This window comes from Corvus moneduloides, chromosome 8 (genome assembly GCF_009650955.1).
Source record: "Corvus moneduloides isolate bCorMon1 chromosome 8, bCorMon1.pri, whole genome shotgun sequence".
Classification (NCBI taxonomy): domain Eukaryota; kingdom Metazoa; phylum Chordata; class Aves; order Passeriformes; family Corvidae; genus Corvus; species Corvus moneduloides.
The window spans coordinates 9,892,079-9,909,758 of NC_045483.1; the positions used below are offsets into that span (position 1 = coordinate 9,892,079).

General features: G+C 43.8%; 1 protein-coding gene across 4 annotated transcripts in view; it reads right to left on the bottom strand.

The window, feature by feature from the left end:
• The window catches only part of RBM20 (RNA binding motif protein 20), an 80,285-nt gene that overhangs the window by 13,336 nt on the left and 49,269 nt on the right, over nt 1-17,680 (bottom strand). For 2 of the 4 annotated variants that reach the window (XM_032116811.1, XM_032116807.1), the window contains exons 2-10: nt 12,812-13,991; nt 11,100-11,161; nt 10,855-10,946; nt 10,427-10,518; nt 6,459-6,602; nt 5,418-5,549; nt 3,517-3,596; nt 2,019-2,703; nt 71-169 (exon numbers count right to left, since the gene is read on the bottom strand). In XM_032116811.1, coding sequence (XP_031972702.1) covers nt 71-169; nt 2,019-2,703; nt 3,517-3,596; nt 5,418-5,549; nt 6,459-6,602; nt 10,427-10,518; nt 10,855-10,946; nt 11,100-11,161; nt 12,812-13,991 — 2,566 coding nt within the window. The remainder of the gene's footprint in view (nt 1-70; nt 170-2,018; nt 2,704-3,516; nt 3,597-5,417; nt 5,550-6,458; nt 6,603-10,426; nt 10,519-10,854; nt 10,947-11,099; nt 11,162-12,811; nt 13,992-17,680) is intronic. The other 2 variants (XM_032116810.1, XM_032116812.1) reach the window with 2 other exon arrangements.

Genomic DNA, 17,680 nt, shown 5'->3' on the forward strand with positions numbered 1-17,680 from the left:
AGAGCATGCTACCAAACCTAGGGTTTCAATCATTTTCTCAAAGAAGCCACACCAGCAATGTGTCACCAACCTTCTCTTTCCTTGTGTTTTCCAGAATCTCTCCGGATTCTTTTCCGTGCTTATTATCTGAAGGTGAGCTCTTCTCTGGAACTTGCTGCTCTTTTTCAAGCTAAAATAAATACATATACATGTATAGCAACACACAGTGGTGCTCTAGTATGTTTCTATTCTGGGTGTAGACAAGCAAAGTCACTCACAAGGTCACATTCTTTATTTCTAAAGTTTATGCAAGTCAACTAGGCTGTGGGAAAAGACCCAACAAAAATTCCATTAGCAGAGCTGCACAAATAAGAATTAAGAAAAAGAATTTTTAAAAAAATTAGCGGTGTAATTTATATCACCTAATTGGCTAAAAGACAGGTGGGGGAGAACGTCAATTCATTAAAATTTCCAGCCTCCACTCCTCTGTTCTCTACCCACATTTGTCATGTTGGCTCAGATGTGGTAAGGAGAGCAGCAGTGTTAAAACTCTGCAGAAGACCTCGAGTGTTTTGTTTATTGACATAGGATCAGTTGAAAATGGAATTGCTTGCACAGTTCATACTTTGGAAGAACAAAACCACAGTACTACCTGGTATTTAGTAGAAGAGGGACAAAGGAAAACTGAGTTTAAGACATACAAAACTATTTCTTCCTTTTAAGATAAATTATTAGCAATAGTCCCTGGAGAGGTATGTCTTTAGCAAAGCCACTGTAAAATAACTTGGAAAACATGCAGAGGAGTGTGATTTAGGATGCTGTCTGACATTTCTCTCTGACATCTCCTCCCAAGGAACCACACATCACAGTGAAATACCAGCCAAAGGAGAAAGATGATAAAAGGTGGTACAAACACACATATCTATGGCATGAGGTAGTGCTGCTGCTGGTTACAGACTAGCGAGATACAAATCTAGGAGATTCCACCAACTTGGCCCCACATGAGAAAAATGAATGCAAGGTCAACTGGAAACAACCAACAGTGGCCCTGGCAGCACAAAGGCACAAGCAAGAGATGGAGCCCTGGTCAGCCAAGCAGCTCTGCAGCCTCCCATGCCAACAGCCCCAGGGGTGGATAGAAGCAGCATATCCCTGGGGGACACCAGGGGAGGTAAGGTGGCCAAGAGCCAGTAACCAGAGCCCTGAGAGGTGGGGATATGAGTATGGGCTGTACTGGGACTGAGCAAATGAGGCATCTTGATGTGTTCCCCCTCCTACTTTTTCCCAGTGGAGAATCAAACCCACAAACATTGCCACTTTATGACTGGAAGTATCTCTCCTGAGATCCCATAATTTTATAGGTGAGCTGATTCAGTGGTTCTTGCCATGGGAAGAGATTCCTGCCAGTACACTGAAGGGAGTGGTGTGAATTATCCCTGCCACAGCTGAGGGTAGGGACACATGATTAAAGAAACAATTGCTCTGTTGAGTTATCCAGAAAGAAATGTTCCTCATTAAAAGTTCATTCTCCATTTTAATAGTATAGCAACCACTTCCCTGTATAAATACTGTGCACTTCTGTAAAGTATCACTTAATTCCCAGATAAGTCAGTCCTCCTCACTGGCAGTGGAAGGTGGTGATGGATGCAGAAAGAGCAGTTATGGGGCATTCTGCACAGAGTTAGCAAGAGTACAGTTGCTCCTTCACACACAACCTGCATGCAAATAGCAGACTGTCACCTAGTTTTGTTTTCAGCTGTCTGTCCCCACCCCTCCACTTGTTACCCAAAGGTTCTGTGCTAGACACAGAATTAGAATGTCCATGTACCCAACACCACAACAGTGTAATAGATCTGCATGGTCTGGGCAAAAACACAGACACGACGACTTCCCAAGACCTCTTCTATGACTACATTCCCTGATTTTATCATCTAAAAACATTTCATGTTGCCAGCATCACACCCACGACAAATGCTCTAAGATATTTCAGAAAATATGTTAGTTCAGCATTTACACTTCTTACATACACTTTTATTTACCTCGTCCTCAGGAGGTTTGGTTTCCTTCACATCACTGCCTTCAGCAGTAGCATCTTCTTGGTCTTTTTCAGGTTTCTTCACTTTATTCTTATCACTTTGTTTTTGCCTGGAGCCTTCAGATACTTTGCCGTGCTTCTGTTCGGCTGCCTCCTCCCTGGCAGTGTCCTCGCTGTAAGAATGCCTGCGTTCCCTTAACTTTGCCTCTTCCTTTCTCTTAGATCTCCCAGGTAAATCCTGCAGCTGCCTCTGAAACTTGTCAGATTTTGACTTCGAGGATTTTCGGTAATAGTCATCTTCCCTGTTCTTGTAGCCAGATAAAGGGTGAAGAGACCCAGGGGAACCAGTCCTTAAGTATTTTTCTCGGTGTCCTCTGCCTCCTTCAAGCCTTTCATCCAAATCAAACTTGTCCAGTTGTCGGGAATAATGTTTCCTCTCGTGTACCCACGTGTCAGTCCTGTCCCTCTTCTCATCCCCATTCTCTCGCCATTCTCTGCTATCTCTTTCCTCTTCCCGTCGAGAATAGGGGGACTGATCCCAAGCCTCTCTCCCGTTTCCCCAGTCGGTCCTGCTGGTCCCCAGCGGGCTGTGGGGTGAACTGCCGGAAGTGAAGCTGGGCGTGTGGGATCGAGGTGACAGTGAGCGGCTTATGGGGCTGCGGGAGCGGGGCCTGTCCGTGCCATACCTGCTGCAGGGGGAAAAGGCAGCTGTAACTGGCTGACCCACTGTTGTCTACCAATTCTTGTTCACTGGAAGCTCATGGGGACTGCCCTGGGGACTGTGAACCTGAGACCCCAGGCCTTTCACAGACATGCACTGCACAGCTGCAAACAGTGAACAGGAGAAAAGGCAGTGTCATAGCCACAGAGCTTAACTAAATCCCCACAGAACTGTCAAGAATATATTCATTCATTCTTAAAAGCGTCTCATAGGGGTTTAGCATTAAAAGCCTATAATATGTTAATACCTTTACAATGACCCTAATGTATGTAGCCTTAATACTCACTCAGCTAGGGCATCTCTGACACAAAAGTGACAAAGGCCATCTGTTTAAAGGAGATGTTTTAGGACTGTGATTCTTCTCCAATTTTGCTGAAAGTTCCAGAAGTCAGACAGATCAGATATGTACCCAAATACATTTTATTCTGAACTGCCTCCTTCCCACTTGGTCTCAAAGCACCCCCAGCCCTTACGCTTTTGACTCAACAGGGAGGAGAGTGGAACAGCTTCATTTTTGTGCTCTTCACATGCCAGACATATTTTCTGAGACATAATCAGTAGGAAAGAGTTATTTTCATAACATGCACAGTTTCAATCGGATCTCATTATACAGTATATATTATAGTGTACCTACTTTTGAACTATATAAAAATATATACTATTTTATAAGTGAAATCTGAATTAGGAAAGCCAGTGAAATAAGAGAGGGAAGCATACAGATAATACTTCTTCTATCTGTAAGTTTAGAGACTTCTAATTCCAAACTATGGAGAAATTTTACCTGTCCACTTCACGCAGCAGGTCCCTCTCTCTTTGTGAGTGGATGTCCTGGATTATAGCAGCCACATTCTTACCTGGTTTCTAATAAAAACAAAGACACTGTTTTTAGGATGCTGCTCTACTCTCCAAGCTGACACAGGTGATTTGTCCTTCAAGAAACAGTATCCATGCTTCATTCAATTATACTATAACTAGAAATATTTAGTTTCAGTGTTGTGGTTACACTCTTCTCTGCAGTTGGCTTCTCAATATCATGATCGAAGCAGTAAAATGATACAAAGGAAAATTTGCTCCATTACATTGTAGCACTCTCTCATCATCCTTGGCTGCTCTAACAGGCTTTGAAAACTAGCTTGTCCTTCCTTGTTGCACAATCACTGCAGAGCATTTTCTAGGTACTGGATCTAAGAGGAAACAAACCAGAAAATTTTCTATATACAGAATTAAATATGTATAGCAGCCTATCTCTGATCCTCTAGGTATGAACTGCCTTCTCTTGATCTCAGAGTTACTCATTCTGGAGTATAGCTCTGAAGGACTATGTTTAGACAAGGAGAGGAGCTTCAGACAAGCTAAGTGCAAGATGTGTACTGGAGTGTTGATTACTCTACGTAGGTTGTACTACACAGGCTGGAGCACTCTCAATTCCTCAAACACTTGGAGCACACAGAGATGAGCAACATAAGCATGCAGGAACTCAGCAGTTTGTAACAGTATATAGCTCATGCATATTTCCCTCTTCGTACTTTTACTTCTTTGCTTTCTTTCTTGTGCAGAACAAAATAATTCCATGACCTGAAAAACTGTCACTGGAAAAGCAGAAAAATCTTCCTGGAATCTAGGCAAACTATCACACTCTCCTGGGTAACTCCTGCCTCTCTGTCAAGATGCACAATCTCCACCACCTAACATCTGAACCCCTCACTGTGCCACATTAGGAAAGACTGCCCTGATTTATGAACCTTTGTCAACTCCTTTAAGTCTCCTTAAACTATTATACACATACAGGAGAGAAAGAGGCTTTTTCAAAGATCAAACCAAACCATCCAAGTTCCTTTCTTTTTTTCCTCAAGGCTCATAGAAGGACCCTTAACAGTAAATTGGAACATTACAGAGTTGTTCTATAAAATAACTTTGTGCTGTGTTAGGTAATACAATATGGAGCTTTTAAGCTCTGCATTGCCAGTTCTGGTCCGAGTCACCATGAAATAAAATTACTCTCTCAGCATTACATGGCAGTATATAAGCCTCTATAAATATGGTCACAAGAGCAGTGATCTTTGGACATCACTCAAGTGTCCACAACAGAAGTGTCACACACTCTACAGAAAGTCTAAAGAATATTGCTCTGGTTTGACTCTATGTTAAAGGGAAAAAAAAAAAAATCTTGCTTTATAATATAGATCATTCACAAGAAATAAAAAGAAATCAGTGTGCTTTTTAGTCCTGTTACTGCTGCTTGGTGTCAAGATCGTGCTATGGCTCAAGCATGGAAGCAGTGAAAAAAGCATTGTTCTGGGCTTAATGCCTAACTAAAAGGATAGAACCATCATATTTTTACTGACGTATTGTATCTTACACATGGCTGTGTTTTAGACCTTTGTTAGACCAAGCAATGTAGGGAGCCTTCTCACAAGGAAGCTCAGAAGGGATTTTTGAAATAATGGTATGAGAGGATCAGAGAAAATGGGGTCTCTTCCAAGAGTTACAATTTAGAATAAGAGCAAGCAGATGACTGTAAAAGATCGATAACATACATTCATTAATTTATCTTTCTTAATTTCTTTTTCTATAATATTAAAGCATTAATTAGAAATGAGTAATCACCAAGAATTTTTTAAAATGTATTCTCCAGATGTGCCATGGAAACTCACATAATTTGATCAGGAATGACCATCTTACCTTCAGCTGCAATTCCTTGTATCTTTTAGACATCCTAATAAGTAACTTGTCATCATTTATCATAGCAGGTTTTTCTTTGTAGTACTGTACCATGGCTTGGGCTGCTTCACTGTAAGCCATTTCCAGAAAGGCCTAGCACAATGGAGAGAACTTTACAATCTATTACATAACTAAAAATACAAAGTGTAAGAGAGAGAAGGCAGCACAATGAATTTTCTCTGGATTCTTCTCATGCAAAATGTCTTGATACTACAAAACTGGGTAGCTTTCCAGGCCTGAGGCTGAAATGGTAACACTCAATCCATTTCTCAGTCTTTTTTAAACTGCAAATAATGATTTCAAACCAGTAATTAAAGCCAATATGTGACCTTAGAAGCTGGTTTAGTTTAAATGACTGGTATCTAATCTTTCTTGCCTGGCAGTGTTCAAGGCCAGGCTGGATGGTGCTCTGAGCAACCTGTTCTAGTGGAAGGTGTCCCTGCCCATGGCAGGGGGTTAGAACTAGATGGTCTTTAAGGTCCCTTCCAACCCAACCCATTCTATGATTCTGTGATTTTTAAACATTACAATCTCAAACATTGTCCACTGGCATGGATTCTACATCCATCCATTTTGTCTGCTGCAGGAAAGTGAGAGAAGATATTCTACTCTTACCAGCTTACACCACTGGTATACTTAAGCTACTTAGGATAGACTTAAGCTAAGACTAAGAGAAGTCTGAAAGTAACAAACGGCTTAGAGAAGGCAGCCAAGTAATTCACTTAAAAAAATTAGCAAAAGTACAGTTTTACAACACTTTTTCATTGAGATTTCTGGGACTTTTAAACAAGAACTCTAAGGCAGTAGTCATGTTTATGTCCTCATCCAATCAGTGACCACCTTCTTTTTTTTTAACTTTGAGAGTGGGCTTCATATATTTAAGTTTCTATTACTAAATAAGAGGTTTTCCCCAAAGACTCTGTCTTCATGTCTATATGTCTTCATATCTTTATGTCTTTACGCCAATAGATGTCAACACTGGTAACCCCAAATGTACAGTACCTGATTAGTAGATTTCATGAGGATATAGTTGGTGACCTTTCCAAATGGGAGGCCCAGGTTAATGACATCATTCTCTGTGCAGCTTCCCTCGGGGAGATTGCAAATGTGAACAACTCGACCCAGTGTAGATTTCCTCTGGGGAAACTGGGAAAAAAAGCTCAACTCAAACCAATGTTTTTATCTTAGATATTCTATCCACTAGATAACATCTTACATTTCTGCAAAAAAATGAAATGCTCTGTGTACCTGTTATTAAAAAAAAATTCTTTAAAAACTTGCATTTTAACATCCTGGTTTAGAAGTGCAAATGGGAAGGGAAATGTTTAGCTGCAGTTCAGGTTGCAATTGAGTCTCCATCCCAGGACTTTGCAAAGTCCAGAGAGGATTTCTAGAAGGGAGACTGTCCTTCAGACAGGAGCAATGATATTCCTGCAGAAACTAACTGCTCACTGCAGTCCCTGCTGAATTTATGGATATTAGAAATCAGTTTGGGTGACTACATGGGTGTTCAGGATAGCAGGGACTGAATTTAAATCCTTCTTCGTGGAACAGACTGGGCTAGGGGTAAAAGTGATCCCACTTAACTTGTGAGAGGACACACAGCTGTACCTGGGGGTAGAAAACCTGCTACTTTCCCCTCTCACTGCAACAACACACAGGAAGAGGCTTTTACCCCCCAGGGCCACAGTGAGCACTGGACATGCAAAGAGGCAGAGCTCCCGAACTGGGCTGGCACAGGCACAGAGCACTGGAGTGGTGATCGCTTCCCAAGGGTGGAAGTCTATTTTGGAGTGCTGGGGCAGTTCCGAAAGAGCCGCCCATCTCTCTGACATGGAAAGCAGGCTCTACACTCCCTGTGCAAAAGGCAGCAGGGTACAGCCAGAGAGAAAGTTAATTTACCACAGCTAATGACAAGCAAAACATCACTCACGCAGGATTAAATCTTTCCAGACTACCTCCATGTTTATGACCTCTGCATTAGGATTTTACTGAAGAAGTAACTCTACCTTCAGTTAAAATTGTGCCATTCAAGGGAAGATGGGGATCAAGTTCACCAGAGCCATCACAAATGTTTGGCTTGTCAGCAAGTTCACAAGTTAGAGAGCTAATGTTATCTTATTTACACCTCCATCCTGTTGCCTTCCCTCCAGACTTCATCACTTAACCATTTGTGTATTTTTGCTGCATTAGGACCCTGCATTACACAGTGATCTGCTACTTAGCTTGCATCTCACAGAGCCCACCCAGGTGCATAAGGTAAGTCAAAGAAGTGCAAAAGTCCAGAAGTAAGATATTTTTTTTAGCAGAAAAATGACAAAGACCTGATCCTGAAAAAAAGATGAAGCAACTCAACTCCACTTGAACAGAAAAACTAGTGATGTCTGCATGCATCTGGCAAGGCAGCATGTAGCACAGAACAGAAGAACACAACTACAGCTAGAGGAAAAGGAAACATCAAATGCAGTCCCAGTGTAAGAACACCCCAGGTCATCAGTCACCTTCTGCTTGTTTTGTTTGATCTGTTAAATGATGGTATGTAAGAATCTATGGGACTAGAAAGGCTCAGCTCTTCCCTGCCTTGGCTCCAGAGCCCATGTTCCCACCCACAGCCCTCAGTACATTAAATCAAACAACTGTAAGACACTGCCACTTCCCCACAATTGGCAATGGCTTAAATTAAAGTGCTATGCCATAAACCTGCTGCAGTTCTTGATTAAGAAATGGTCACATACTCATGCCAGAAGTCAACAGGCTGTACCAAGCAATAATCTTGTCAGCTGATTGCAGTTAAACTGGATCCATTCATTAAATAGAGCTGTAAATCATGGCCAGAAAAGGAATATACACCTTCTGTATCTACAATCAGGAAGTTAGAGGAGCTGTTGCATGCCAGGTGTTGAATGTAATTTTCAGTAAGCCTCAAAGTTAACTTTCTTTGCAACCAATGTCTACCACGGGTTACCAAGGCAGCTGCATGGCTATTACAAAAAAACAAATTAAAAAAATATATATATGCACAGCAGCAAAATGCACCTCATATTATTTGCAATATTATTTCATCCATCCAATTTGGCGATTTTTTAATTACAGCTTTTAAAAAAAAAATTGTTGTTGTTGTTTTTTTTGCTTTTCAAAGTCTCTATCCCGTTCTTGAGCATCACATGAATTTTTTCTAAAGATAGTGAGAAACTGCCAATCTCATCCCTCCAGTGCTAATGACTCTCCATGCCTGAGTGAAGACTGGTAGCACTTGCCTTTTAAAGAGGGATAGAGTTATTTGCAGATGGACAGCACAGAGCAAGCTCTTCCAGAAATCTGAACACTTTGTTTATGATTACATGGAGGGTCAAGTGTAATCTCCTACTGCTCAGTTAAATGGCAGCAGCTTAGCTGAAAGTGAATACTACCGTGCAAAGGTGTAATAAATTACAAGCCACCTGGGTTGCAGAGTGAATGACAGCTGGCAAACTCAGTCTTAACACCTCTAATATAGCTCCCTGTTCATCCAATGAGCTTCTGAAGAAAAAAGGGATTTACAGTGTCCAGGAAAATCAAAGTTATTGTTTCTTTTATGTCTCAAAATACTGCAGGTCATTCAGAAGGAGGATTTCTTCAGGCAGCTTAAATGATAAATAGTGACAGATTCTGAAGAGAAATGACACTGGTATTAGCAGTAATTTCATTTGTTGTAAAGTTGACAGACATGATGAAAAGGAACATTCCTCTGCACCCACTGCTAGTCCACCTTTGACCTTGGAGGCAGCTGTCATGAGCAGCTCTCCTCTTTGCTCGCCTGCACTCACAGTGTCTGTGACAGGCAGAAGCTGAAACCCCTTCAAATGACCTCTTGCATAGTAAAACTGCATGGTAGAAAATTGGTTGGATTAAGGAAATCTGGGTGACCTTTCTGCAAGCAGTGCCTGATGTGAACTGGAGGGACACAACTCAGCCTGGCCTTCCAGAGCGTCTGAGATCACATCAGGAGAGATATATACACAAAAGTTAACAAGGTGAAAACTTGAACCCCTGGATTACTGCTGCTATTCCATGAATGCCCTAACATAAGTCTTTGGTGTGTCCAGCTCTAGCTGTAACTTTCTGATATGTGATCAGTTTCATTTTAACCCTAACAACTTTGTCTTTTCATTATGAGTATGATTTGCTTTTATTTTCCTTTTTTTTTCCTTTTAAAATCTTTCTGCTTTGTCAGGGTAAGAAGCCCTTTCAATGTTGGTTCTTTCTTCTGGTATTTTTTGATTATAGAGCTAGGAATTCAAGTGTGCATTAGAGCAATATAACTGGGGACCTGTGTTGAATGCAGGATGCAGGGCAGGGACTAATAAACCTAAACCATGGAAGGCTCCACATCAAAGCAAACTTGTTGAAAGACTACCAGTGACAGCAGAGGATATAAATACCACACTAAAATAAACTAAGGAAAAGTTAGTCCAGTATAATGAACTGATCTGGGACCTCCAGGCAAGTAACAGTGAAGCTGCAACCGCTATCTTTGCCACTTGGGAGAAGGACCTCAGCATGAGAGAGGCAGAGAGCAATTGCTATGAATAAATAACCAGAGAGAAAGAAGGTTGCTTGATGGGGTCAGTACTGAAGGTAACTAAAAACTAATCCAAATCTTCATTCCAAGCTGACCTTCCTGGGTCAAAAAGACTCAGGCAATGGGGGAAAAAAGTCAATGAAAAACACACACAAACCTATTTACCCACCTCCCCAAATAACCCTGACAAGCGAACAACTTTTAGGACTGAAAAAACCAAAACAAAACAAAAACTACAATTAAGTTCATATTTGGTCAAAATCAAAAGCATAAAAGAACTGCAGGGAAGTTGAAAAAACAGACTGAATGTTCAGATTATTGTCTAAACTAAAGCCTTCAGGTTTTAATTCAAGTATAAGTGGCTTCAACAAGAATCTCAATACAGACATCAATTTGCTTAGGAACTCACCCCTGATGGAGGAGAAGAAAATGTAGGACCTGGCTGGCCAAAGGATCTTGCTGGTGTAGCGATAAAAGATGTGCCAACATTTGATGGATAATCTAAATAATGGATTACACGTATTTCATTAAAATCTTGAGTCATATTAATTGCATTAATGTGCTCAGTAAGCAATGCCTCATTTATATAGTAAGTAATTTCATAGTCTCTACACCAAATTATTTGTACTATGAAAAGAAGTTACCATTTGAAAGAAAAATAAATTCGTATTTCCAAAGGCACAGTATTGGCTTTTAGCCTTTTTGTGCACAACTTCTCAAAATTTTTCCTTGGAAACTTTTATAACATTTCATTAAAAAAACCCAGTTCTCCACAGAGACTGGTTTCCCTTCCAATTAAAAGAAGTATTTTTAACTATTGCATATACAACCATTCACCTTCGATACTAGATGGATTGAAAACTGCTGCATTATTTGCTGATAAATGCAATGTTCCATCTGCTGAGCTTAACATACACCGGATACCAGTGCTGGAAAAGAAAGAAAAGAACTTTAGGAAGATACATAATGTGCCAAAAATATTAAAACTTAGTTGTTAGGCAGAAATTCCTGGTGGAAAACCACTGAAGTAAGAGATGCTCTGTTAGCAATTCAGTTTGAAGAGTGTCTAAAATAATACTTACTTATCTGAAAAAGCCATACATTTTTGGATGTGAAGACTTCCCTTAATGTGCTGATCCCAGTCCTATGTTGAAACAAAGAGACAATGAAAACAGGAAAAATCCTGAGAGAAATTTACAAGAGATTATTCCTCCATTCAGTTTACCTTATTCTAAAACCAATACTGAGATGCTGAAGATCAAACTGTGTGATGTTGGAGCCAAGCCACCTTCATCCAATGCATTTACTGATTCATTATTTGAACATTAAATTATCAGTTACTTTACAAAAGGAAGGCTTCTAATACAGAAGCCTTCTCTGTATTAGCTTTTAAATTCAGTATATTTCTAGTAATTAAGTTATTCCACTCTTGCTGAAGACCTCATCCTGCAAGGTGCTAAGCACTCTCAACTCCTGCAATGCCCATAAAGAAGGTGTTCAGTGTTCAGGGCAGCCAGGGCAGTGCTTATTATTTCACTAGATCAGCAACATTTGTTGAAGTACATTTAGCTATTTACATTTCTATGATCCAATTGAGCCAGTGCATCAAACACCAACTAACATATCCCCCAAAACTCATTGCAATGACATTTCCCCTGCCCTTTTAAAGTGTTTAATGAAAAAAAGAAATGTCCAGCCTGCCCTAGACAGCGGCTACTTCGGCCCAGCCCTGAAAGCTGCAGTAATCAAAGCAAAACCTTTTGCAAGCAGTTGCTAAAAGAGTAAAAGGTAAATATGAAAGCAAATATATTGAAATATCCCAAATCCCCAGGGTGTGTAGGGATCAGGTACTATTTAATTTGCTAGCCATTTTACTTCCTACATACATGCTGTTATAATTTTATTGTCAGGCCACCGTCAGGATGAGAACACATGCCTTTGTGGTTAGGTGCTAGTCCTGTGATGTGACAGAAAAGGTCATGAGGACTTGTTGAGCAGGGCTCACCAGGCAGCCAGAACAACCATGGATGGCTGTGGGGCTCAGAGGGCCACTTAAGTGGCCTCCTCCAGATCTGACCTATATAACATGACCGACAACGCACTGCCTGGGAAACTGGGAAGCTGTTTCTTGAGGGTGAGGCGGAATTTGGAGCTCCCTTGGCAGTATGAACAGAGAAGTGAGAGAGAGCACAGTCTGTACCACATGTTCTGAGCAGCTTCTTGCTTTCAGGTCAAAGTCCCTGGGGACCTTTGAGCCCTAAATTTTCCTGTGAGATATCAGGAAGAAAAAATTCCTACAGAGGAATAGTTAAAATAATTTTATCGAAAGAATGTGCTGGTCCGTTTAAGTAAGCTGCTTCCATGAGGCTGTTAGGGGGAAGCCTTTGGGATCAGAAAGGGAGAAGCAGATGAAACTACTACAGCCGTGGGGTTGCAACGCTGGCTTGAGTATTGGGGGATCAGCTTCAAGCTCCTCCCCACCCCGCTCTGAGCCCATGAAGTGAGCTACGACCTCGGCTCAGACCTCACGTTTCTCACATCATTGCTGTAATCTCACCATCTTCCACGGCAAGATGTGGAACAAAACCAGATCTCGAAGCCCCAGTAACTACCATGAAACAGACGTACCATACCCTCAGCAAAAGTATGGCCCTTTGTTTCTGCTTCGCTCAGGGCACCTCTGTGGTCATGGACACTGGCGGTGAGGGGTGGCAGGAGCTGGTGGCCAGATCAGTCACCTGACAGCCTGTTCAAGGGTCTCAACCCTGCCCAGGGACGCCCTCAAACCACTCACCTTCAGATCGAAGATCTTCTTGTCGCACAGGGCGCAGACGTGGGGGAAGTGGAGAGGGGCCACGCCGCGGAGGTCGCCTAGCTGGTGCGGCAGCAGCGAGCGGGTGGGCAGATCGGGCGTGCCGCCACTGCGCTCCTCCTTCTGCCTCAGGCAAGGGCTGCCGAAGCTCTGTGCGCTGTGGTTGAGGCGGCCGAAGGCGGGGGGGGCGGCCGTGCTGAACTTTGTGTCAGGTGTCGGCTCTTCGGGGTTGTACAGCTCGTTTCTTATTTCATACTGCTGCTGACTCGCTGACGGCCACAGGCTGTCGCCGGGCATGAGGTCAGACTTGTTTTGGCTGGGGAAATTAGGGATATTTTCCCACTGGTTGCTTGTACTGCTGCCATGCAGGACAGGTCCGGGATCTCCTTTCGGATGGGAGCCTGTGTGTGGGTCGCTAGAGAAGGCCCGTGCCGCCCCATGCTGTGCCGCCGCCCCGTAGGACTCCTTGGGAAATGCCGCTGCCGCCTCATGCTGCACCTGGCCGGGAGCCCCGAAGTGACTCTCGTAGCGCGGCCCTGCAGCTGAGGTGGCAGTATGGGTGCCACCAGCGAGGAAGCCGTGCTGGCTGGACTGTTCCCCCTCAGAGGCGAACGCCTGAGAGGCGGCAGTGACGGCGTTTTGCTTGTTGTACTCATAAAAGCCCCCTGCAGCAGTAGATGTGGGAGCACCTGCCTTGTTGAGACCCACCACCACGGGTTGCTGGCCGGAGGTCGGAGCCATGACATTTCCAAAGGGATTGACGACAATTGCATTGGGAGCCTGGGCTTGGACGGCTCCCAGACCTCCCCCCGGGGCGGCTAAGGCCGGGCTCTGGGCAGGAAAGGCAATGCCGCCGGAGGGGAACCTGGTGCCGGCAATGCCGGGCCCCTGGGGCGGGCCGGCGGCGTGGCCCTGCGGCGCGTTCATCACCGTGGGGTGCCTCAGCTGGTTGAAGAGCGGCTGGGACATGGCCACTTTGGAGAGCACCTGGTTGAGGACGGTGGCGGCGGCCGGGTTGTTGGTGACGGCGGTCTGAGCCAACTTCAGCCTATGGAGCGTGAGCTGCGCCTGGAGCTGCGCCAGCTGCAGGCTCGCCGGCGAGGGGAGCAGGGGGCTTGGGGCACCGACAGAGAACGGACTCTTCTCCAGGAGCTTGGCAGCACTGCAAAGGATCAGCATCTGGGTTAGCCGAATTTGCCCCACATCTACCTATGCTCACCTCCTGTTAAAGCCTGGCATGGGATACACAGCCGCTTTCAGAGATTTAGTGCATTCAAACTCAGGGAAAGCAAAGGGGTGATTGAGAATGTATTCATAGCAAGCCATCTCCCCTTCCACATCTGCTGCCGCATCTCTTTCAATCAAAAAGATAATTGGTAGACAACTATGCCAAAGACCTTGCTTTAAAACCTTCATTTCATCCCTCATCAACCCCTGGATCAGACCTTCAGCTCATTTTAAGCACCCATAGGATTTATGCTTCTAATGAAGACCAGGAATGGAGGCCACACAGGCCCTCACACATCATCCCCAAATCAACAATTTTTCCCCTTTTCTGCACTTCTTGCAACTTTCAGCCTCCCTGCTAAGACATCACTTAGAGTGACTTTGTGATATCACCATTATTCCTTTTTCCCACAAAGCAGGGGGATGTGAAGAAAAGGACATCAGATGGGATTTTAAAGCCAGCCCCATAGGTATTTCCCACCTAGCACATCTGCCTGCATAAAGCAAGATGAAATATTCCACAAGCATTTATTTTAATTGTTTACAGTTCTCACGTTATCGATCTGCACGGCAGCCTGTTCTGTAACAAAGTCTATAGTTTCCTTGTTGAGCAAATGCAAATACAGAGCAGGAAAAAAGTGAATGATCTGCCAGAAGCAACTACAAACAGACTGTCTTGAAGAGTTTTCCCTGTTCAGCTGGAATGTAAGGCAAAATTTCTGCAGTGCCAGCCAGTGAAAATCAAGGTCTTTATACATCCTAGAAATAAGAGGTACACTGAGTGTTGTCCTTCAAGTCTCATACAAGGGATGAATAAATGACTGAATTGCCTGCTTCAATTCCAGAGCTGATAAAATAGGAGATGACTTTTTCAGGCATATGGTGGTTCCTTGCTTTGGGAAACACCTTTGAGACATCTCACCGGTTCACAGCACCACCACCAAACCATCAGTCATTTTCGTGCCCCTACTGGAAAAACGTTATGCTTCCCTTCCCACCACCTCTGCTCACAGACGGCACAGCTACTCATTGCATTACAAATGGCTGTTCATTCTGACAGTAAGAGCAGAGAGCACTCACACAACAGGGATGTGGTCCAAAGCTCAATTAATTTATATTGTAAAAATGTATTGAGTTTCATTTGAGGCCTTTCAAAGTAGCAGGAACTATGCATCAACCACCATGCAACCCTCACTGTTAATAATTGGCGAATTTGCTAAACTGCATGGATGAAGCTGTAGTTAATGATAAATGTCTTGTCAGCATGCTACATTTGAAAACCACAAATTAGGAAAACATCTGCTTAAATTCAAAGTATGACTAAGAGAAAATGAATGGGTTTCATATTTAACATTTAACTTCCACTAGCAACTGCAAGGCACATCTGTCTCCCAAAACACAAAACGCCATTTGGATAAGTGCATCATTATGTAATGACACGACTCCCTGCCAGCACAGGCTGACACCAGTGCTCAGCTTCAGAGCTGAGGTGCCTTTTGTTTTCCCATGTGGTTTCCATCACTTACTCTCTGACTTTCACTTACAACCCAGTTTGCTGTAAATTTGATTATGGATGAGAGTCAGGGAGCAAGTACAGTCAAAACAACATGAAGGGCCTCACAAACCCCGGCCCGGGAGATCCTGAGGACCCATAAAAGATGCTGAGGAGCCCATTGGGTGATGAGAGAGGCTCAACAAGTACAGCATGCCACAATGGCACATGCACTGTCATTGCCACCAGGAGACATGGCCTGGCCCCCTGCCTAGGCTGTATTGTGCCACCAGCAGCTGGAATGTCCTGACTCATGGCATGTTTTCTGGCATTTACCACAGTTTTGACAACTGTTTCATTTTATAGCTAGTTATATACCTTTTGTTCTTTAAGTAAGCTGCAAAACTCTTTTAAAAACTTTTACAAAGCATGCAAATAAGATCTGCCTAGTAGTCTCAAAAAAAAGCCAGCAGCATATAATGTTTTCAGCTCAGGAGCCACGGATGACTGCTGTTCCCAGCAATCTAATTCCACTCTGCTGCAAGCCTGTGCAGCAGTGTGCATATTCCGACAGCTGCAGCCACTTCCCAGATCTGGCGGCTACCTGCTGGACACAGGCACAGGCTCCCTCTCCACAGAAACCATCTCACTTGATACTGCCACAAGCCCTGAAGCTGCCTCAGCCTCCTCATATTTTGACCAACTTTGGAGCACTGTTTCCAAGATCCCGCCCTGCACACACCCTGCCAGAACACCACCAGCTGAGCATGCCCTGGGCGCTGGCTCTCCCCAGCTCTGCGCTCTCTCTTGGGCTCTGCTGCTGGGTATGGGGAAGGCAAGGCCAGGGGTGCCCTGCACAGCTGCACTGGGAGTGCTCTGGCCACTTCAGACCAGCAGCCTTTGGACCCTGCTACAGAGCAGGGCCGCACCAGCTCCCTGTGCCTGCCAGCTTCATCCCTGGATTTCAAGCCAGCAGTCCAAACCAGGGAAAGACTGGGGCTGCAGGGAACCTTACCTGCAGAAAAATGGATTTTATATGAAGAAGCCACAGTCTCCAATCCACTTAGAAAGGGACAGAGTTAGTGGGAACAGTTGTTCCCATGCACCTATAGGTTTGGGAATGGCCAAACCTTCAAAATCCATGTCTGTTATGAATTTCCAGATTTCAGGGCATTTTGGGTTGCAAAGTTTATCCTCCCACAGCAGAAACAGAATATTTTATCATCTAACCAAGGCAAAGAAGGAAGGGCTTGTTCATGGGTCGGTGCGAAAAGCAGATATGCAGACGGGAGGTTGGAGAAGAGCTGTACATAAAGCACCTTTTAGAGAGACACCCGGATTTGAGGATTTCTGTTCTGCTGTGAAATACATGGCACAAGAGATACACCGGGCCAGTGTGCACAGCTTTGAAAGTTTCTTTCTTTCTTTCTATTCTACCACCACAATGTTTATGTATTTGATAACATAATTTTGTAAATAATCCTGCTACAGACTTATTAACCTACTGGAAAGTGCAAACACAAGGTGACAATGGCACTCAGCTAAGGTATTTTGTGGGTGCCATTCCCCATGTGGACACACACACCTCCCACCCTCAGCTCATCCTCAGGTTACCAAAAGGCAGCCCACCCTGCTCGTCGGGGGTCTCTGCCACAAGATGATTGAAAGCAGCTGAATGAAGCTCTCATTCTCCATCAAGTGCTGAGGGAATTGGCCTGCGTCAGACAGAGTTAGCTCTATCCCGTGCAAAGCATTCCCGATTATAAGGTCAGCAATGTAAAAAGTAAACAGAAGTTGTCCTCTGCAATTATTTATTTAACACCCGCTGTACAGCTGGCCTACACCAGCACCACTAGGAACGCCAGAAATGGTCTTTCTTTGCTAAAATAATGACAGGCAGGAGTGCTGCCGCAGTTTCGACAAAGAAATCTGTAGTCCAGCAAGTTTTCACACAGCTCTGAGAGACAGGAGTTGAAATTGATACATTGATACATGGTACATTGATATCTCAGCACTCACAATGGGATTGCAAACACTGGCAAGGTCATATCACCATAAATCAATTCAGCCCACCTGCTATCCCTGTAATCTTTATCATGCTTTTAGCATCCAGGAACAGTGTCAGAGGTAAG